At 45.4% G+C, this 22,668-nt stretch overlaps 1 protein-coding gene across 1 annotated transcript; it reads left to right on the plus strand.

The window, feature by feature from the left end:
• The first annotated feature begins 19,633 nt into the window (after positions 1-19,633).
• IER5 (immediate early response 5) lies at positions 19,634-22,482 on the plus strand. The gene has a single exon (XM_027614047.2). The coding sequence runs from the start codon at positions 20,538-20,540 to the stop codon at positions 21,504-21,506; it is 969 nt and encodes a 322-aa protein (XP_027469848.1). The 5' UTR covers positions 19,634-20,537; the 3' UTR covers positions 21,507-22,482.
• The last annotated feature ends 186 nt before the right edge of the window (positions 22,483-22,668 follow it).

Genomic DNA, 22,668 nt, shown 5'->3' on the forward strand with positions numbered 1-22,668 from the left:
CTTCTAGAATGAACCAGTACAGTATTTTAATTAGCTAGTCCTCACGTACTGGCGCAAAAGAACAGTGTCATCTTACAACTGAAGTCATAGAGGGGAAATATCCCACCCAAGATGGTGTGACATTCCAGGGACCCAGAATGAACACTCCAAAGGCTTGCCCGAGTTCTTCAAAGGTTTTAGCAGCATTAACATTCTTTATTTAATACTTCATCTTGTTATTGCCTTGTCTGACATGAGCGATCCCAAACATTCTAACTACACTCCTCCTCCCCCACACACGTATCAGGAACAAAAACAGAATACAGATGTTCTCACACAAGGCATGGTTTTTCTTGAAGGCTCTGACAAGAGGTGCCAAGAAATGAATTCCCAGCCATCGTGAGGGCCCAAATATCTGAAACCTAATGTATATCTTTTATTTTTGAGGCCAGTAGAACTGTTACATAATCTGAATTTTCCTTTCTATTGTTATGTGGGTATTTAGTTAATGAAAGTTCTTGCAATACAAATTTCATCAATTCGTATCAACGACCTGGAAGTGTGTGAAACTGCTCCTTCTGAGCAGAAGGATCACATATAATTTTCCCTTTCCCCTTTCCTCCCTTCAGAGTTAGCTGAACCCAACAGGAACTGCTGTATTTGTCCTTGGCGGGGGTGGGGTGTGAGAGAATGTTTGAGACCAGAAGGTTCTGAGTCGGTTGGAGCTGGACGGTCGGAGCTGAATGGTGGCGGAGTCGTAGCTGGAGAGCTGGGTTGGCCCAGAGCCCTGGCAAGGCCAGACTGGGTCTGAGGCAAGTACCGTGGTGGCAGCCAGACCTCTGAAGGAGCAAAACAGGGGCCAGAGAGTGGGAACAACCGAGGAGAAAAACAGCTTCTGAGAAAATAGCTTCTCGAATGGAAAATACATTCAGGGAACAGGAGGCTGCAGACGAAATGGGAAGCCACCTGAACGAAATGGGAAGCCACCCGAATGGAAAGGAAGTGAAACGAAGAGAAAAATGAGACATTCACCCCCAAGCTAAGGCAGTCTTTGCTTTTTTTCCCTTTTGAGGTATCAGTAGGGATTCCGAGGTGAATCTGTTATCTGAACTCAGTAAAAGCTCTATTTTTTTTCTCTTCTGAGCAACGTGATGGTGGGGTGAATAGGGAATTCCGGGAACACACTGAGAAGATACGAACTGAAAGCTGACGATCCTGGGGAAATTCGAAAGGTTGAAGTAATAAAAAGTAAAACCTTTGGAGTCCCATCAGCTGCTAAAACACAACCCCTTGATGCACGTTAAAAGACCTAAAGGTGTGTACTCTTGTGTATTACTCACAAAACGGCGACAAATACGTGGTCTGTGCATTACACACAACAGGAAGTTGCCAAACCAGATGTAACCCCCAGAGGCTGAGTACTAGGGCTATCCTCCACCTTACTTTTAGAAGACTGAATTAGTCATCGATCCCTGAGGATCAAGGAGGGCTGAAGACAAGGCAAGCTACTCTAACCCAATGTACGTCCTTGCAACTGGAACTGAGATCAAATTTCAAAGATCTGTAAGCTTGCCCAGCTTCACAGACTTGAAATCACTCCACAGGATGACTTGTTTATAGCCCCCATGATGAAATTTTCAAGGATTGTCCCCTGCCAAAAGGAATTAGCAGTTTATCTGTGTGACACTGCATACGCTATATTTTCAATTAAAGCCACCAATTTTGTTAACTCCAATTTCTTACTAATAATCTGCCACGGATACTGACATTCAAATTAAATCCTTATGGCCTTCATAAGTTAATCAGCTATTCATAGAATGTATGTTCTATGAGGCCTCAGACTCCAGTGCCTGGCACATGGTGGGCACTCAATATGTATGCATACTGATTAAATGAATTTCCATAATGCCTACTCGGAGCCAGACTATAGAAGGCAATGGAGCCCAGTGACATTCTGGAAAAGTAGCAAGTGCAGAAATGGCTCAGACATACCCTTATAAGCAAATCAAGCTCACATCAAAGAAAATGATTTTGGAGAAGGTAATCCAGAACATAATTTCTATAACATCGACCCCAGGTTTTATGTTAATAGAAGAAATACAACCCTGACAGTGACCTTTTGTGTCATGCTGAAAAACACAAGTTAGATAAAACTTCAGAGTGAACTAGGAGGGCCTGCATATCAATATTCCGTTAACAAAGGGGAGGAGGGAGAGAGGGAATGGCTGGAAGTGCGGAGAGCTGTCTCCCTCCCTGAAGCAGCTGGGCTGGGCTTCCAGGGCCAACAGGCAGTTGTGAGGGTGACATCTAGGAACTCAGAGATGTCTGGTGACACAGAGTACGTTCTAATCCGCTAGTTTCCTTTTGCCTTCCCCATTTCCCAACTGGCCAATCCTCAGAATTAACTCCTTCTCTAAACTCCTAAACGCTTTTTGGCTCTGCCCCTCCACTGACACTTGCTACTGTGTGTTTCCACACAGCCTGTCACTCCAGCTAGACCCTCTGGCTAGATTCTGGCTCAACCCTGGAAGAACACAGTTTGCTCGTTTGGAGGGAAAAAAAAAAAAAGAACACAGTTTGAATTCCATCTCCTTCACTTAAAATCAGGGTGATTTTAAATTGTTTAACTTCTCTGAGCCTCACTTTTATAAAAAACGGGGCTCGTCGAGGCACCTGGGTAGCTCTGTCAGTTGAGCAGCCGACTCTTGGTTTCGGCTCAGGTCATGATCTCAGGGTCATGGGATCAAGCCCTGAGTTGGCTCAACACTCAGCATGGAGTCTGCCTGAGATTCTCTCTCTCCCTCTGCCCCTCCCCCTGTTTATGCTCTCTTCTAAAATAAAATAAATAAAATCTTAAAAAACCAAAAAAAACAGGGCTTGTAAATGCCTGTCTCCCAGTGTTGCCGTGGGAACTGAATGAGCGGCCTGTGTGTGTGTATGAATGTGCAGAGCAGAGGGCATGGCGTGTGCTGCATCACCCTTCACCCAGGGACACCCCCTCCCACCCCACACAATCAGAGCGACCATTTACTGAGTGCTAACTGTGAACCGGCCGCTTTATGTGTATGATCTCTGTGTTGTAGCAGCTTTGGCAGCAGGTGTTCTGTCCGTTTTGCTGACGTTCAGATGAGTTATGTTTCTTTACAAGGTCACAGTTACTAAGTGGCAAAGGCATGATCAAAACCAAAGCCTTCTCCACATAGAGCTTGTGCTTCTTCCCATACCCCTCCCTAGCTGCATACACTAGGCACTCAAGTGATGTGTGATAAAAATTGTAAGGTATCATCTACTCCAAACCATGTTCTATAATGAACCCTGGGAACAAACCAAAAACAACTTTACAATGAATCAGAAAATTAATAAAGTCCCTTATCAATTTGTGAAAATGTGAATCTTTTTGTTTAGCTTTTGATAATGTAACTTAAATGCTGAGTGAGGCCCACAGGGCCAAATGAAGCACATAGGGGGTTCCATGGAAATGTCAGTGAAGACCATGGATAACAGTTATTACTTGTCAATGCATGGTGGATGGGAACAGCTGAGGCACAAAGGGAAAAGTAAAAGCTCCTTACCTTGCAAACAAACTCACCCAAGGTAGATTCAGTGGTGCATAGAATTTTAGATTCGGAGAGTTATATAGTGAAATTCATTTTACAGATGAGAATGTTGAGGCTTAGAGGGAGTAAAATGATGTGCCAAAAGAAACTCTGAAACCAGTTATAAACTTCATGTGTTTACATACATATGTTCAACATCATTAGTCTTTAGGGAAATGCAAATTAAAACCACAGTGAGATATCACCACACACCTACAAGAGCAGCTAAAATAAAAATTGGTGACAATACCAAATGCTGGAAAGGATGTGGAGAAACTGGATCACTCACCCATTGTTGGTGGGAACATAGAATGGTACAGGTACTCTGGACAATAGTTCGGCTATTTCTTTAAAAACTAAAAATATACTTACCCAGCAACTGGACTCCTGGCAATTTACCCCAGAAGAATAACTTATGTCCACATAAAAATCTGTACACAATTGTTCATAGCAGCTTTACTTATAATAGCCTGAAATTGGAGACAACCAAAGCATCCCCTGTGAATGAATTGATAAACAATGGTACATCCATGCTATGGAATACTAGTCAGCAATAAAAGGAATGAACTATATGTGCAACAATTTAGATGAATCTCAAAGGCATTATGCTGAGTGAAAAAAGCCAGTTTCAGAAGGTCACATACTGTATAATTCAAACTACATAATTTCTAGAACATTCTCAAAAATGACAAAACTATAGAGATGGACAACAGGTTGGTGGTTACCAGGGTTATGGATGGTTGCAGGGAGAGGGAAAGGTGTGACAATAAAGGGGTAGCATGACAGAGATCTCTGTTGTGATGGCAGTCCTATATCTTGATTGTGGTGGTGGTTCCACAGATTTACCCACGTGGATAAAATGACATAGAGCAATACACATATATTGTTTTGGTTTCAGCTTCTTGGTTTTGGTAGTGCATCCTAACGATGTAAGATATAACTATGGAGAAAACTTGGTGAGGGTTCATGGGATCTCTGTACTATCTTTGCACTTTCCTGTGAATTTATAATTATTTCATACTACAATATTTTTTTAAATTGAAGGACAGTGCAGCAACTCAGTTCAGTTATGATACTTGTAATTATCTGGCTTACATGAAACTAGTTCCATGTAGAGTTTAGCCAAATAGTGGAACTGACAGTGTCAGCTTGTTAAAGTGATCTGTGCCTATTACTATAACTACCCAAATACTCTTATTTAGAAAAATCCCATTTAGTTTGCAATGGGTAGACTGTAAATTAAGATAGTTAAGGCGACCCACTAACAGTGGAATAATCAGAAAAATCTGTATTTTTAGAATTAGGTAATCTCATAGTAATTCGTTTGAGGAGTACTGGGGGCATTTCCACTGCTTTAGAACCCCATAGAAGAAAAAGTGCAAGGTATTTCGTGCGTGGATCTTGCTCCTGTCTTTCATAATTCGAAAGATACCCCCACCTAAGGTTAGCATCACCTACCCATGTGACCGAAAATCTCATCACTGGGTGGTGAGGAGCTCAAGATGATTTGAACTTAAAGTCTCTTTGCCCCAGCAGGAGAACCACCCTTAAGACTAACTACCCTTCAACCATTCTGATTGTTGGGTTCTCGAGCTGGTTTCCTTGCAGTAACTGTTTTCTAGAGGGTCAGAGCTGTGCCTGAATCTACAGGTAAATCACCCATTTTTCTGGGGCTCTTATAGTGACCTAAGGGGAATGACTAATGCTTCCCATTATGACAGTACTGGCCAACATAATGAATGAACTGCAGCTATTTCTTTCTTTTTTTTTTTTTTTTAAGATTTTATTTATTTATTTGACAGAGAGAGACACAGCGAGAGAGGGAACACAAGCAGGCGGAGTGGAAGAGGGAGAAGCAGGTTTCCCGCTGAGCAGGGAGCCAGATGCGGGGGCTCGATCCCAGGACCCTGAGATCATGACCTGAGCCAAAGGCTTAACGACTGAGCCACCCAGGCTCCCTCCAGCTGTTTATTTCTTAGGGGCAGTCCCTCATGGAATTTATCCACGTATTTGGTTGGGAAAGATGGCCACAATCTCAACTCGCTTGGTGTGTATTTGTAAATCTAACCCTGGTCAGTTTTGTCCACAAGAGCTCTTCCAGGCTCTCTTCACTCAGGCTCCCTGCTTGACCTCACCCCATTTGCCTCCAAATTCACAGAGAAAGCTGAGGTTCTCAGAAGCTCCTTAGCTCCTAGCCCAAGCCATCTCCCCCTCACCTCCTTCCCTTCAGCCTCAGTGGAGTATTCTACTTTGTTCTGGGCTGGTCCCCCTCCAAGGCTCTAGATCCTCTCCTTTACTGACCTCCCAAGACTTTCTCCACCAATTATCCCTCTCCCTGCTGCAGCTTTAGCTTCACAGACTGGTGCAGATGCACAGAGAAAAGAGCAGTGATTTCACAACCCACCAGACAAGGGTTTGAATACCACCTCCTCCATTTACTAGCTGTGCGAGCCTAAGCACTTTTTTTTTAAGATTTTATTTATTTATTTGAGAGAGAGAGTGTGTGTGAGAGAGAGAGAGCACTCCAACAAGCAGGGGAAGTGGCAGAGGGAGAGGGAGAAGCGGACTCCCCGCTGAGCAGAGAGCCTGTCAGTTTCCGGCTTGATCCTAGGACCTGGGAATCTTGAGCTGAGCCGAAGGCAAATGCTTAACTGAATGAGCCACCCCAGTGCCCACTTTTTTTTTTTTAATTGTGGTAAAATATACGTAACATAAAGTTCACCATCTTAATCATTTTTAAATGTACAGTTCAGTCGTGTTAAGTAATTCAGATTGTTGTGCAACCGATCTCCAGCGCTCTTTTCATCTTATAAAACTGAAGCTCTGTACCCACTAAACAACACCCTACTCACCCCTCCCCAGCCTCTGCTAATCACCTTCTGTTTTCTGTCTCTATGATTTGACACTTTAGGTACTTCATAGAAGGAGAATCATACGGTATTTGTCTTTGTAACAGGCTTACTTCACTTAGTCAAATGTCCTCAAGGTTTATCCATGTTGTAGCATGTCTTGAGCAAGTTTCAAGGCATTCTTTTTTTAAAAAAATGTATTTATTTATTTGAGAGAGAGAGAGCACGAGCAGGGAGAGGGGCAGAGGGAGAGGGAGAAGCAGAATCCCTGCTGAGTGCAGAGTGATCCCAGGGCCCCCTGAGATCACGACCTGAGCCCAAGTTGGACGCTCAACCAACTGAGCCATCCAGGTGCCCTTTAAGCAAGTTTTAAAAAACCAATCCCAAACTCCAGTTGCCTCGCACACAAAGTGCCACACCTTCCCCAGGGGTGTTGGGAGGGTTACATACTATGGGAACTCAACACTGGTTGGGTCCTTTTCCTCTTACTGTCTGTGATCTTTCCCTGGATTCAGAAACCCTCCCAAGTTCCTGGATGTCTCTCTCTACTTAAAACCTTCCCTTATCTTCACAATCAGAGTTCTGATGAGCAAGCTATCTGCAAGCTGTCTCCACTCCTCACTCCCTTGTCACTCTTCCTGATCTGCAGAAGGACTTGTATATGTCACTACCCCTCCAGGCATGCTGTTGCTGGGAAAGTCACTGGAAATTCCCAACTGTCCAATCTACTTCTCCAGTCTAATTTCACTTGTCCCTTCTGAAATATCTGACATGAATTGAACATCACCCAATGTACTTTCATTGTTGAGAGCTCCTCCCTCGGCCTCTGTGATGGCACTCAGTAGCATTCTGAACTGGTCAAAAAGGTACTTAGGAATAACATGAGCAGAGGCTTTATTTGAATGTATTGTTTTATTATTATTATTATTATTATTATGTGAACTCTATGCCCAACAGGGGTTTTGAACTCATGACCCCGAGATCAAGAGTTGCATGCTCTACCAACTGAGCCAGGCTAATGTATTCTTTTTATTCATTCAACAACTATTTTGTGAGCACCCTATGTGCCACTTACTATCCTAGGTTCTAGAGATACCTCAGTGAACCACACAGACAAATGTGGTGCCCTGGCATGCTTCAGGGACAGATACTAGTTCATTAAGGATTGGATGGTGGCTGGAGCTCCCCCTACCCACTCCCAGTTTTCTGTACATTATTCACTTCTGCACTAGAAGAAAAGGTAGCTCAAGCCTCTTTCTTTGACACCATGAACCTTGCCCCCAGTTCACACCTTGCCTCCATGACCTGCATCACAGGAGGGTTGCCTGTGCCCTCTTTGATCCCAACCTTGTCCTTGCACAGAGTCCTATTGTAGGACTGATCCCAGTAACACTCTATTATTGATGATGATGACTCTGATGATTATTTCTATTATAGATGACTTTCTATTCTCACCAGCCTGTCTCCCCTATAAGGAGGTGAGCTGCATGAAGGTACCGCTGGATGGGGCCATATTCATCCTGCTTTTCCCAGGGCCTGATATAATGCCTAGCACATGTAGACAATCAGTGAATGTTCACTGGATAAAGTTGAGTAATTTTATTTTTTTAAATGTTAATTAACAAGAATATTGCAATGGCCCTCCTGTCCTCTTATATTTTGTTGCTTTAGAACCTGGACTGCAGGGATTTTAATAAACCCAGAAACATCCCAAATCCTTTTTCCTTTAAATAGGCCCCCACTGCCACTAATTTGGCAAATAAGGTTGGGCTGCTCAAAGTCTTTTTCATTCTTCTTTTTAAAGAGCATTGGAACTGGAAGGGACCTTAGATGAGCCTCATCATTTCATAGATTGGGATCCCGAGGACCATGAAATGCCATGGCTGACACAGGGTCACCCAACTGGCTAGCAGCCGGGAGAGAGGCGGTCTCCTTTGGGAGAGCGGTCATGGGTGTGTGGAGATGGGGGGCATCGAATCCTTCACGGGGCCCAGAGACCACTTCCAGCCCAGCTGCTCACCTCGCGCTGTGTGCTCGCTTTTCTGAGCAGAGAAGAAAGAAACAGGCTCAGTATTTCAGGCACATATTTACAACCTTATCTTTTCTTACTCTAAAATATTCCTGAATAGGAGCCTTTGAGCCAAGAGTCTTAGTTTGCAATTCTAGTCAATACAACTTGATTTTGTAAGACAACCTCCAGAAATGCCTAGGATATTAAGTGATACAGGAATGCCGAGAATAGTCAGTAGAATTAATGTGCTAATGAGGTAGTAACACAGATTCGCTCAGGATTAACACATTCAGGAGCCAACCAATTAACTACCCTTTCTACTACCTCGCAGGCATATTCTGTGTCCAGAATTTGGTAAAGCTCCTGGCCTCTGTAAATCTCAGCTCTCCTGTGTTTTTTTTGTGTGGGGGGCGCGGCTCGAGAGCTTGGGGAGTGGGGGAGGAGTTGGATAAATGAATGGCCTAAAGCTAGCTGATGGCCAAATCCCAGAGTGAGCCCTCTTGTATGCTAAATATTGGTTATGTACCTGCATCATCACGTATTTGCTTAGCATTATCCCAGCCCTTCCAGCACCCCAGTTTGGGCCAGAGCAGAAGCTGTGCTCTCTGGGCTTCAAGTATCCTATTTTGCCTACCTTGTCAGCGTTGACCCTGCTCCCTCTATCATGCAGAGTCCTTCCCAAAGTAAAAAGAATGTAAGCGTCTCTGGATCCAAATGTTTAACATTTGAGTCAGCCACAAACACCTTTGAAGGAGGGTCCTTTGGAAATATCACACCACATACATACTCCCAGTCCTCTTTCTTTACTTTAGAAGCCCTTCGATAGTCTCCAAAATATCCCCCTCTCATCATGAGGTTGTTTCTTAGGATATTTCACAGAGCTGAGGTTGGGAAGCTATGCCTCAAACGCTTTATATTTGAATCACTCTCTACTGCTCCTCCATTCTCTTTCCTGGAAACCTCTTCCTCCAGGGAGAAGAGCTATTTTTCTCCTCTCTTAATCATTAATTCAACAAACGTGTGCTGAGTATAACCCTGTGCATGCCGTGTACCGTGTTAGGTGCTGAAGAGGATATTTGCGGAGCTAGTCTCCAGAACAAAGTCAATCCCATTGCATCTCTATCTTGTGTATCTGTCAGAAGAAAGTTTGCCAATCATATGTTGCCTTTTCTGGAATATCGGGAGAAAAGGAGAAAATGTATGAGTATTCCAGGTGTCTTGCTCTACTATCTATTCTCCTCTCCATCCATCCGTCCACTAACCCCAACACTCCGAGAGAGTCCTTCCGACAGAGGAGTGCCTCCTCTAGACCAAGCGCTGTGCTAAACACTGAGGATCCACGCAGGAGACTTGCTCACTGCCCCAGGGAAGGAAGCGCCAGTTCAGAGGGACATAGTCCTATGATCAGACCATGAGCTAGAATGTCACTATTAGAGTGGAAGCATATCTAGAATGCAAAAGGAACCAAGCCCAAGGTTTCTAGCAGCTGAGGTTGACTGGGAGTTAATTCGTGAACAGGATTCTGGTTTTGATAGTGGCTTTAATTCCCGTTGGGTGTATTTTCAAGGAAATTTTAAAACAGCAAAATTTAGAATCCAATTTGATAGGTATAATCTTTTAATTCTTTGAGGGCATATCTGGTCCTTCTCTTTCTCTGCCTTCTTCCTTGATCTTCCAGCTCCCGACCTTCTGGAAGGTGTGTTGCTGGTCTGTTCCCTTTGTTTAGTGCATCGTGTGCTTTCCCTTCCCATCCACATCCCCATTCATGACAGGAGACATTTCAGGACCCCAGAGAGCCTGGGCTGGCAGAGCGAATTGACATGTGGGAGTGTGAGAGGCAGTCTTTCAGAGAAAAGGAAGGGGATGAGGTAAAAATGGCAGGCTGAGAGAGCAGAAAAAGGGGAAAAAGAAATAAGAACGTAAGAGGACAAGACAGAGAGGGAAGAAGGAAGAAAATGGGGAGGAAAAGGCAACACAACCCTGATCAGATCTCCCCAGACGTGGCATTGAGCAATTTCTGCAACAGAGAGTCAGGTTTAGAGAAGGGCTGGCTGGAACAGTCCTTCCAAATGTGGGGGGCGAGGTGGAGCAGAATTGCAGGAATACCAGAAGACCTGACTCATTCACTGAACTGCATCTTAAAGGGCAATTTTGCTTTAATTATTGAACTGGGGGAAATTATGAAATTATGAACTGGGGGGGCGGTTAGAAAAACTCAGTATCCATCATGTGTTGCTTTTGAAAATTATTATTTTGGAGCACAAGCTGTTTCCTGTCTTAAAAGCCTATTATGTATCTCCCTTCCAGGTGGAGCCTGGGCTGCCTGCTAATTTAATCCCCTGGGTTTCCCCCTCTGCCTTCAAGATCTCACAGAGATGCAGGCTTTAAAAAGAGGGCACCTTTGTGTCTTCCTCCCCTTAAGGCCCTCCATCTACCCTGGCAGCTAAGAAGATGTTATTTTGGGAAACAGCAGCTGAGTGGGGAGGATTGTTAATTGTTTGTCAAACCCTTCTAGTCTAGTTAGATCTCACCAAAAAAAAAAAAAAAAGAAAGAAAGAGAGAAAGAGAGAGAGAGAGAGAGAATGTCATACCTTTCCCTTCATTCTATTTTCCTCTCACATCTGTGAGAAGAGAGGGGGCCTTTTCCTCTCAAGCACAGGCACACAAACTCATATTTAAAAAAATAAACCGAATTCTTCTACCCAATTGGAAACACATAAACATAATATTGACCCCAGAACCAATTAAAATAGTTTAAAAATCATTTATAAGCCTCAAAACAAACAAACCAACCCCAAACCCAAACAAACAAAAAATTCCTATCTTAACCGAAAAGACTTCAGGGGCTCTGCCATCCCTTCGGGACGGGACCTGCCCTGCCCGGAGCATTTATTCAAACCACTGCGGCCAAATTGAGTGAACCGATCCCCCTCTCCCCCGTAACACCCACTCACATGCTGGAAAACAATCCTACCCAGGCACACTAATCGGAACATCCACTGTCACACGCACTCATTCCATCACGGCGTGGACAAATTCAAAATCAAACAGAAAAAGACCCACTATTGGGACTAAAAGACCCACTCCTTGGGACTTTAGTCCCAAGGAGAAAAGGGTCCTTGGGACTCTGACCTCAGGAGCCCCCACGTGATTCTAAACTTCCTAAGCATTACGTCAGCCTGCGAGGAAAATGGGATGAAAAGACTGGGAACCGAATGCTTACGCTTCTTAAAAGGGCAATGCCACAAAACATTTTATAACTAGTTTTTCTCCTCTGACCAGTTCTCATAATGGAAGGATCGTAGTCCCACTTGACTTTGAGAGGACACCTTTTCCCAACCCCCACAATGATCCTCTGATATTTTCAAAGAATGGCAAAAGGAATGAGCTTTTTTAAGAGAGGAGTTGGACTCAGAACTTTGTAAGTGATCAAGATGCAGGGAAGGATATGAGCGTGCTGCCTATTTCAAAATCATTTTTCCTCAAAAGAGCTCAGACTGCTTTATAAACATAAATCTGCTAATCCACACACCAGCTCCTGGTTAGACAGCAGATCTGAAACTTCCTTTTACACTGCAGGATGTGTCTGTGTAAATACTCACTCAGAATTTGCTTAGTCAAAATGAACATGAGATGGGTTAGTGATTTGGGGTTTTCAAAATGAATGCGCATTCATGTTAGCATTTAGATCAGCTGTGTTGATCTAAAATGGACTTGACTGATGAATTAGAATTCGCGCTATTAGTTTCAGCGATTAGAACGGGAGTGGGGAGAAGAGGCGAGATTTCCATACTGGCTGAAGATATATAGGTTGCCCTTAAAGGAGGTGCTGATACGCAGCGGGGTTTTCAGTACATCATTAATCCATAATAAATGTTTAATCAGAACAGAGTAGGCCAGCAATTACTTTCTCAGTAATAAAATCACACATTGGTAAATAGCATGGCAGAAAAAGCAAACTATCAAAAATCAATTTATTTCATGTGAAAAAATAGCTTTTATAGGGGAAAGGTGGAGCTTAGGGTCATGAATAATAATGAGCTAGGATAAGATAAAATGTATTTGATGTGATATTTTGGTTAATATGCCACTAAAGTAATGTATGTGGAGTACTCTTTTTTTACCCTCTTGTTGTCTGTGTTTAAAGAGTTTACCATCAGATTTGCAGAGCCCATTAAAAACTTGTTTATCAACTAGTTATTGATCCCTCAATATGTACATAGCAATAGTCAAGCTTCTGGGTGTAGAGGAGGCAGGATGCAAAGAAAGTACAATGCAGCATTTTCCCAGCACTTGAATGTTACTGGGAAATGAGAAATATATCCACACAAAGTTAAATAGATACTATGGAAGTAAATAAAACACAGAAATACAACGGTTATAGATAACAAGTGGTATTGTGGTTTTCAGTAACAAATGACGAGTATGTGCGCCCAAGTGAGAACACTAAATACCAGTGGGCATGGACGGCTTCCTGGAAGAAGTGATGGTGCAGAATTTGGGCAGGAAGGGAGAGGGCATTCTGTTAAGGAAGTAGAAGATAGACATACACTTTTGATTAGACCTGTCTAGCTGGGAAAGAGATGGGTCCTTTATGTTGTTCAGGGTACTAGAAAGGTTGAAAAGGTTTGCCCAGGGCGCCTGGGTGGCTCAGTTGGTTAAGCGACTGCCTGCAGCTCAGGTCATGATCCTGGAGTCCCGGGATCGAGTCCCACATGGGGCTCCCTGCTCAGCAGGGGGTCTGCTTCTCCCTCTGACCCTCTTCCCTCTCGTGCTATCTCTCATTCTCTCTCTCTCAAATAAATAAATAAAATCTTTTAAAAAAAAGAAAAGAAAAGGTTTGCCTGGATTCATAGAATCTCGGAATTCTAGACCTGAAGTGATCCTAAAACAATCATATCTAGTCCCCTAGTTCTCAAACGTGAATGCACATTGTAATCACCTATGGAGTTTAAAAAAATTCCAATACCTGGGTCTCACTCCAGAGTTTCTGATTTAAGTCATCTGCAGTGAGGTCTGGGCAGCTCCTGTATTTAAAGGCTCCCCAGGTGATTCTACTGTGCAGCCAGAGTTTGAGGGCCACTGATTTAGTCCAACTCCCCAATTTTGTAAGATAAAGAGCATGCACAGCTGGTGAGAAGCCAGGCTCTATTCACCACTCCAGGCTGTTTGTCTTTGACAGTGTATTGTGTAGTACTCCAGAGACCAGGCCAGAGGGTTGGATTTTTGCCATAAAGGTCATGGGGAGCCACTGAAGGTTTTTGTGCAGGGAAAATGGCACGTTGGAAACAAATGGTCCTGCAGCTTCCAGGTGGACATCAGAATTTGAAAAGGATAAATGCACTCTAACAGCGCACAAGAATGGTGCTGTCCAAGTGAGTTTTTGAAATTTGTTTGCATGTTTGTATTTTGAATTTTAAAATAATATTGTGATAATTTCTGTGTTCTCACAATCAGATACGTAGAATTGTGCTTCTCCACCTGTGTGGCCACTTCTCAGTTCTAGAAAGAACTGTCATCTGGCTGATTGGCTCTGGTTTTTTTTGCCTTTTTCTTAGATTTTCTAAGAAGCTAAGTGTTTTAACAACCATCTAAGTGTTTTATGGTTTACTTCCTTTTTACTTTATCTTCCCTCACAATATGCTCATGCATGTTTATATGTCCATACCACCTTTTATTACCATTAGGGCACTGTTGTCCAATAGAAATATAATTTGAGGGGTGCCTGGGTGACTCAGTCGGTTGGGCGTCTGCCTTCTTGGGTCATGATCTGGCTCCCTGCTCGGCGAGGAGCCTGCTTCTCCTGCCTCTCCCTCTGCTGCTCCCCCTCCTTATGCTCTCTCCCTCTCTCTCTGTCAAATAAATAAATAAATAAAATCTTTTAAAAATGAAGAAATATAATTTGAGCCACACATGTAAAAAGAAACAGGTTACATTAATTTTAATAATATATTTTATTTAAGTCAGTATATCCAAAGTTTTATCATTTCAGCATGTAACCATTCTAAAAATATGAATGAGACATTTTATGTTCTCTTTTTGATACTAAGCCTTTGAACTCTGCTCTGTATTTTATAATTGCGGCATTGATTCAGATGCTAAATTTTCAATCTTCAAAAATCATACAAAATAAAGTTGGGTTTCAAAAAAAGGATTTTACCCTGTTTCAGTTTTCAGATTTGAAGTAAATAAAATTCAAAATTCAGTTCCGCAATCAACCTAGCCCCGTTGGCCCTGCGGCTACTATATTGAACAGTGCAGGCCTAGGGTTTTATATGGTAGTGGCTTCTCATTCTGTGGCTTGAGAGGGTGGTAGGCTCATTTTAATGAGTTTGAGTACTCTATTTATGGAGGAATCTGTTCTCTAAGAGTACTAAGGGAGGCAAGGTATGACAAGGATGATTGTAAAAATAACCTAAGTTTCTCTGAACCAAAATATAAAATTTAGGACAAGAAGGAGGGCTAATTTAGGAAAGGAAATGGGGAGGAGGAAAAAAAAGGCAGGTTTTGGTGCCCACTCCTGGTCAAATGTTATTTGAAAATAAAGAAATTCTATAGTAGTCAAGCAGCCAAAAGGAAAAAAAAAAAGATATAAAATATGACAGAAGACTGAGAGAGAAAAAGTTGAATTAAAAAGTGGCTTTGGGGGCGCCTGGGTGGCTCAGTCGTTAAGCGTCTGCCTTCGGCTCAGGTCATGATCTCAGGGTCCTGGGATCGAGTCCCACATCGGGGTCCCTGCTCAGCGGGAAGCCTGCTTCTCCCTCTCCCATTCCCCCTGCTTGTGTTCCTGCTCTCGCTGTCTCTCTCTGTCAAATAAATAAATAAAATCTTTAAAAAAAAAAAAGTGGCTTTGGGGGGCGCCTGGGTTGCTCAGTCGGTTAGGCATCCGACTCTTGATTTCGGCTAAGGTCAGGATTCTCAGGGTTGTAAGATTGAGCCCCCTCTCCCCCGTTGGGCTCCACACTCAGCTTAAGATTCTCTCTCTCTCCCCACCCCCCACCTGCATGCGAGCTATCGCTCTGAAATAAATAAATTAATTAAATAGCTTTGTCTGTCCTCAGAAGAGCAAGAGGAGTATTGCCTACATAAAGTGCTAATAATATATTTTTGTAGCGCTCTTCCCCTAAAGAACTCAGGATGTCATACGAATGTTTATTCACTTACATAAGCAACTTTGACCCCCCAACAATTTCCAAGTGGCCTAACATGGCAAGGTAGGCTTGGTGCAGAGAACTTACTTCACCCACTCCTCTCGTTACTTCTCACAGCTCGAGCTATGGAGTGTATCATCCATGGTGCATTTGCATTGTTCTTATACAGACTAGACTTAATTTAAGGCAATAGAAGCTCTGTGATCATCTGATCATAATCCTTAGGCTTCAAGTTGTCATGCAAGAAATAAAGAACAACAAGAAATAAAGTCAACAGCAGTGGGCACGCAGGCCCTGCTCTCAGGTGCCACGCAGCACCTGAGTGGGAACAGGTGTGGCCAACTGTCAGCATGCTAACCTGCTCGTGCGTGTCCAGGGGAGGAGATGGGGTGGAGGGATGGACCAGACTCTGTGGACATGCTCTGGCCATTTCGTCCAGAGCAGTTGCTTCCTGGGTCCTTCTCATACTGCTAGGGTTTCTCGTTCTCTACCACTTCTTTTTTTTTTTTAACTGAAAAGGTCTCAACGATTGATAATGGCAAATTCGAACTCAGTTACCTGCTTTCTAAAGCTTAGGAAAAGTTGTTCTGGATCTCTCTTTTGGTAGGGGGAGGTAAAGTTTGCTGAGCATAAGAGATGAGTTCTCAAGGTTCCATTCTGTTGTCTCAGGATTAGAAGTCCTGATAATAGGAGTGATCAGTGGACATTTCCTGAGCAGCTATTCTGTGGTATTGTAGAAAAACCATGTACAATTCAATAAGCACTAACTGTGTGCCTGGGACTCATATGGGCACTGGCATAATAAGAACAATATCAGGAAATAGACTTAGTAAGTGCTTATATGGTGCTGGGAGCTGTACTCAGCCCCTTAGGTATTGTTATTTCTTTTCTTTTTTTTTTAAAGATTTTATCTATCTATCTATCTATCTATCTATCTATCTATCTATCTATCTATCAGAGAGAAATATACACACAATGAAAGAGGGAACACAAGCAGGGGGAGCGGAAGAGGGAGAAGCAGGCTTCCCGCTGAGCAGGGAGCCCGAAGTGGGGCTTGATCCCAGGACCCTAGGATCACGACCTGAGCCGAAGGCAGATGCTTAACCGACCGAGCCACCCAGGTTCCCAGTATTGTTATTTCCATTTTACACAATAGGCGACCGAGGCACAGAAAGGTTGAATAACTTGGGCATGACTTTCTCATTTCACTTAGATGTGAAATAACTTTCCACAGGTCACACAGCTAGTAAGAGGTGAAACAAGGTAACCTGGTCCCAGAACTCTGCACTCAAGCTTTAGAGCTCCATAGGTTTGGAGTTCAATCCCACCCTCTCCACCCATAGCTGCATGACTTGGGGGAAATTACTTGACCTTTCAGAGTCCTAGTTTCCTGATCTACTTTCAGAACTTTTTAAGGATGATAAATAATGGCTGGAAAGTGACTAGCACAGTGCTGGATAGACAATATCATTATTCGAAATTCACTAAGCCGAGTTCATAATTGCCCAGTATACACTGGTATGGCCACTCCAGTTGTTAAAATATTGTAATGGTTCCATGCCAGTTGGCAGAACGTCTGCCCCAGCCCCCTGAGTGCACCCTTTCCTGGCCACTCAGCTGCTCCTGCAGGAATCCACCATAAACCCTTGTACCATAAGGGCCTCCAGGATTCTGTTCTGGTGGTTACTGCCTGTGCCATACATTTGTTAAATATTCTTACTATCTTCTGGCTACAAATATGAGATGGGCTCCTGCCTTTGATGACAGCATAATTTGAGAGGGGACCTGAACATGACAGGTGCAAGTGAGGAGAGCAGTGCTGAGGGACCATGAATGCAGGGGCAGATGGTGAAACTCCCAGCTCATGTGGGTCAGCTTCACCTAATGCTTGCTCTATCAGTGACCTGTTTGAGTGGGTGGGAACACCCCAGATCATCACTACAGTTCCTTGTGTTCCTTTTTTTTTTTTTTTTTTTTTGTAATTCTTCCTACCTCCACTTAGTTCAGGCTTTCAGGACCCTTTGCCTAAACTCTCACAAGAGCTTTATAATTAAGTGATCCTCTTTGTAGTTCAGTTGTAAATTAAGTGTACTGACTGTTCTAGAATCTGTTCTGTGGTTCTCTTACTCAACAACCTTAGGTAGCTCCCTGTGACCCCATCTCCTCCTTGAGGCATGCATGACCCACTGTCATTAGCTCCAGCCCCTGTTCCTAGCCTCTGGCACACCTGCCAAATGATATGCTCCCTATACCAAACTTTGTTGCTCCAGCTGCTCAGAACTTGTGGATCCTACCTCAGCGTTTTTCAACAAGCTCTTCAAGCATAGCTTCTTTCTCCTGTCTGTTTCTTCCCTCCTCAGCCTCTTCTCCCACCCCTGGGTCTTGCGTGGGGTGATATTTTCTAACTAACATACATTGATAGCTTCTTATATGCCAGGCTGTTCTAAGAGCTTCACATGTGTTACCTTGTTTTATCCTCACAAAACTCTAAGAGGTGGGGACTATTATTAGCTCTATTTTAAGATGGAAAAGATGAAGGCACGGAGAGGTAAAATAACTTTCCAAAGGTCACACAGCAAGTAAAAAGTGGAGCTGGGATTCCAACTCAGGAAGTTTCCCTTCAAAGCCTGCATTCTTAATCAGTGTTTTATGGTGACTAATAACTATCAAAGAAAGAGAAACTAGAAGAAAAATTTTCATGTTATTACTCAAAATATGTGGCTTGCTTCTGAATTATTCATGTTACTATTTTATCTCCTTTATGCAAACTGAAAACTCCTAGAGGGGAGGAACTCTGGGTCTCATGTCCTGGTGTCTCAATTACCATTAATAAGTTGTGGCATAAGTAATGTTACAGAGCCATCACATCTGCTGGAGTTCTTTTAACTGTGAATTACTCATTATCAAGCCCACTTTTCACTATTTTTCCTAACCAAATATCCCACTTGGCCAAACTCTGGTGCAGGATCAGGCTAACTATTCCATGTGGATTCCAAGAAAGTTATGCTTAGTTTTATGATTCAGATGTGGCTGAGAGTTGTCATTTTTCTAAAAAATTTTAATTCCAGTGTAGTTAACATACAGTGTTATATTAGTTTCAGGTGTACAATGTAGGGATTCAACACTTCCATACATCACTCAGTGCTCATCACAACAAATGCCCTCCTTTTTTTTTTTAAGATTTTCTTTATTTGAGAGAGTGGGAGAGAGAGAATGAGAGAGAGAGAGAGGGAGAGCAGAAGGGGGAGGGGCAAAGGGAGAGAGAGAAGCGGACTACCCGCTGAGCAGGGAGCCTAATGATATGGGCAATCCCAGGACCTTGAGAACATGACCCTGGGATCATGACCTGAGCCAAAGGCAGAACCTTAACTGAGCCACCTAGGAGTCACAAGTGCCCTCCTTAATCCCCATCACCTATATCACCCCTTCCCCCCACCACCAACCATCAGTTCGTTCTCTAGTTAAGCGTCTTGTTTCTTGGTTTGTCTCTCTTTTTCCTTTGCTTGTTTCGTTTCTTAAATTCCACATATGAGTGAAATCATATGGTATTTGTCTTTCTCTGACTGACTTCACTTAGCATTACACTCTCTAGCTCCATCCATGTCATTGCAAATGTCAAGATTTCATTCTTTTTTGTGACTGAATAATATTCCATTGTGTGTGTGTACCACATCTTTATCCATTTATCTATGGATGGTGAGAGTTGTCCTTTCTCTTTTGCATAATAGAATAGATGTGTATGTGATTTCTCCCTTTTAGAGTTGGAGAAACTAAGGTATCCTGAAATTCTTCACCCAGAATCATCAGGCAGGTCTGTGGTGGAGCTTAGGTGGACTAACTCAGACTGACTCTCCAGGAACCCAGTCCAGGACTCTGGACAACCCTGTGGTGATTCCACCCTAATGCCATGTACTAAGGATCACTAGATAGACTAAGTTGTTGACTGACCAGAAAAGTCTGGAACAGTCTTCCCCTATATTTTTACCTTGACACAAAATAAAATTATGACATCATGATGGGAACACAGGACTTCTCTATTTGTATTTTTAGAACTTCTTCCAAGGGTGAACTTATCAGTCCTTGTGTTGAAGAAAAATGACCGGGGAGAACTTGTACCACCTTTCATTGTAACCTAAGGGACACTTGTGTTTATTCTAGAATCTAGAGAACAAAGTGATAGATGATGGCTTTAGTAGAGAACCAATAATTTCGTACCTAGTCACAATTCCTTAATAAGCAGCCAAAAACCTTAGGAACTTTTAGAACCCCCTTTTTCTTTCTTGGGGATTAGAACTGACAGATGTTATGCTTGTGTGTGACTCTAGGAAGGCAAGGCACTCATCCAAAATCAGTATCTGCTAAATACCTTGTGGTAATACTATTTATTATCCAGGGGTATACTCAGATGAAAGTTCGAGTGGTTTAGTTCCCTCTGGTTCTGGCAAGCCTGCGCACAAGCCAGAATCCTTAACTACAAACCACTCTGGCTACGCCTCCGCCCCGTCACCCGCCGGCGGAGCACAAGCCCGGACCCGTCCGGCCAGCGCGTCCTCGCCCCCTTTAAGAGCCTGCTCCGCGGGACTAACGTTCGAATAGCCCAGGCGCCCCTCCTCGGCCTCCGATTGGCCGCGCGCGGCGCACGGGGGCGCGCCGGCCTGCCCCGGAACGGTTGGCGGCCCGTCGCGATTGGCGGTCGAGGGGCGTATATAAGGCGCCGGGCGTCCGGGTTGCCCTCAGTCAGCGACCGGACCTGGGACTGAGCTGTTTTCTGTGGTGCCCAGGACGCGGGGGTCGGGGAGCGCGTCACCGGAGTCGTTTCTTTTAGCCTTCAGGTATCGAGGGTCCAGCTCCGGACCGGACTTGTCGACGTCTCTCCTTCCCTCTCAGCTTCCGAACGTGAGCCGGGGGTTCACCCCTCACCTCGGCGCCAGCCCCGCGAGGGGGAGGCAGGATGGAGTTCAAGCTGGAGGCTCACCGCATCGTCAGCATCTCCCTGGGCAAGATCTACAACTCGCGGGTCCAGCGCGGCGGCATCAAACTGCACAAGAACCTGCTGGTCTCCCTGGTGCTGCGCAGCGCCCGCCAGGTCTACCTGAGTGACCCGTGCCCGGGCCTCTACCTGGCCGGTCCCGCGGGGAGCCCGGCGGTGCCGCCGCCGCAGCCCGGGGAGCCGGCGGCCGGGCCTCCCGCGGGCTGGGGGGAGCCGCCCCCGCCGGCCGCCGGTGCTGCCTGGCCCGAGATCGAGCCGCAGCCGGAGCGCCCCGCTGACCCGGCCGCGCCGCGGGCGGGCGACGCGGAGCCCGGGGCCCCGATGACGGGCGCAGGGGAAACTGTTCGGGGCGGAGAGGTGGAGGCGGCGGAAGCTGCCTGGCGCCGCGTGGAGGGACCGTGCGAGGCGGCGGAGGGAGGAGCCGGGGGCCCCGCCGGAGGCTCAGACGGCTTCCCCGAGGGGCTCCGTGAGGCGCGCCGCCACTGCGGCTGCCCCCCAGGAGCGGCGGACCGGCCGGGGCCGCTGGGCGCGTGCCCCCGAGTTGACTGCTGCTGCGCGCCGCGGCCCGCCGAGGACGAGCCCCCAGCACCGCCCGCCGTCGGCCCCCGGAAGCGTGGCGCGGCGGGCGTGGGTGGCGGCCCGGCGCCCGGCTCCAGCCCGCTGAAGAAGCCCCGCCGGAACTCAGAGGAGCAGTCGGGCGGGGCGGCGGAGGAGGAGGAGGAGGAGATGGAGACCGGTAACGTGGCTAACCTCATTAGCATCTTCGGTTCCAGCTTCTCGGGACTCTTGCGGAAAAGCCCCGGGGGCGGCCGGGAGGAAGGCGAGGGAGAGGAGAGCGGTCCGGAAGCCGCGGAGCCCGGGCAGATCTGCTGCGATAAGCCGGTGCTGAGAGACATTAACCCTTGGAGCACAGCCATCGTGGCCTTCTGAGCCCCCGGGTCCCCGTCGGAAGGAGGTTGAGCCGCGGGGGGACCCCGACGTGAGGCCGCGAGGGCGGCCCAGGGACCGTAGGCGCTGGGCGCGTGGCGGAGCCTGCGGGTGCTGCCGGGCCGCACGGACTGCCCTTGGGCTCGGCGGCCCTGCCGCGCCGAGCCTCCCTGCGGTCTCCTCTGGAGACTTGGCGGGGGGTGGGGGGGTGAGGCTTGTCGGAAGAGGACGATCGTTCGCTTTTGTGTAGTGTTGTTATGTCTGTACGTATGTTCGTCTTGTTGAATTAAGACTATTTTGTCGTGGAATGCATCGCCCCTTTCCCAGGGCTTGGGAGCTTGGGGGCAGACAGGGACTTTCCTCTGCCGGCAGCACCGAGAAGGAAGCGGCTGAGAGGGCCGGGGAGTTCCCCTTTCGTACTCGGGGGAGGAAGGGACTTTACACACACCCCTCACATGAAAGCTAGCATCGCACCAGTGCCAGGGTGGCATTTCCTCACAGGATTTCCTAAGACTAGAGGGATTTAGTCTGGGGGAGAGGCTCGTATTATTTCTCTCTCCCCCCACCCTTCTATCTCACTGAAAAAGTTTATACCCTGTGATTACTCTGGGAAAAGGGAGTATGAGCGGCCCTTGTCTTCCCCCACAGGGGGGAAAAAAAAGCTTGCTGAACTTCACAGAAGAGTTCAAGCTTGGAAATACGGAGTTTATAGAGAATAGATATATTTTTAAAAGCTCTAGATCAGAACTACTACACAGTGCTTTTAAAAAGTGTTTAATGAAACAAAGTTTACAGACAGAAGCCCTAAGTGGAAAGACCTTATGGTTTTGTAGATACGGTGACTCCAGTCTTTGTTGTATAAAGGTTGGGGGAGCTGACAAGGTTTTTGTACAGTATTTTCTCCTTCGTTGTATTGATTTTTGTATAAAAATGTAACTTTACGTGTCTAACACGTATTAAATATTTTGAAGCAACTTAATTGCCTCCTTGTCTGTAATCACCTGTCTGGGTCGGAAGAGAAGTGGGAGGAGGGAAACTATGGTCCTGGCTGGAAAAGTGTGGTTCTTAATATCAGCCATGCACAGACTGGGGACATTGTTTGCTGACTTCACTGAGTATGGAGAGACACGTTTAAGGTTTCTGCCCTAGATCAGAGGATAGCTCT

This window comes from Zalophus californianus, chromosome 10 (assembly GCF_009762305.2).
Source record: "Zalophus californianus isolate mZalCal1 chromosome 10, mZalCal1.pri.v2, whole genome shotgun sequence".
NCBI classification, from domain to species: Eukaryota; Metazoa; Chordata; class Mammalia; order Carnivora; family Otariidae; genus Zalophus; species Zalophus californianus.

Bases quoted from the DNA above. Each gene is read 5' to 3' on its own strand.
- IER5 (XM_027614047.2), top strand. From the start codon at position 20,538: ATGGAGTTCAAGCTGGAGGCTCACCGCATCGTCAGCATCTCCCTGGGC.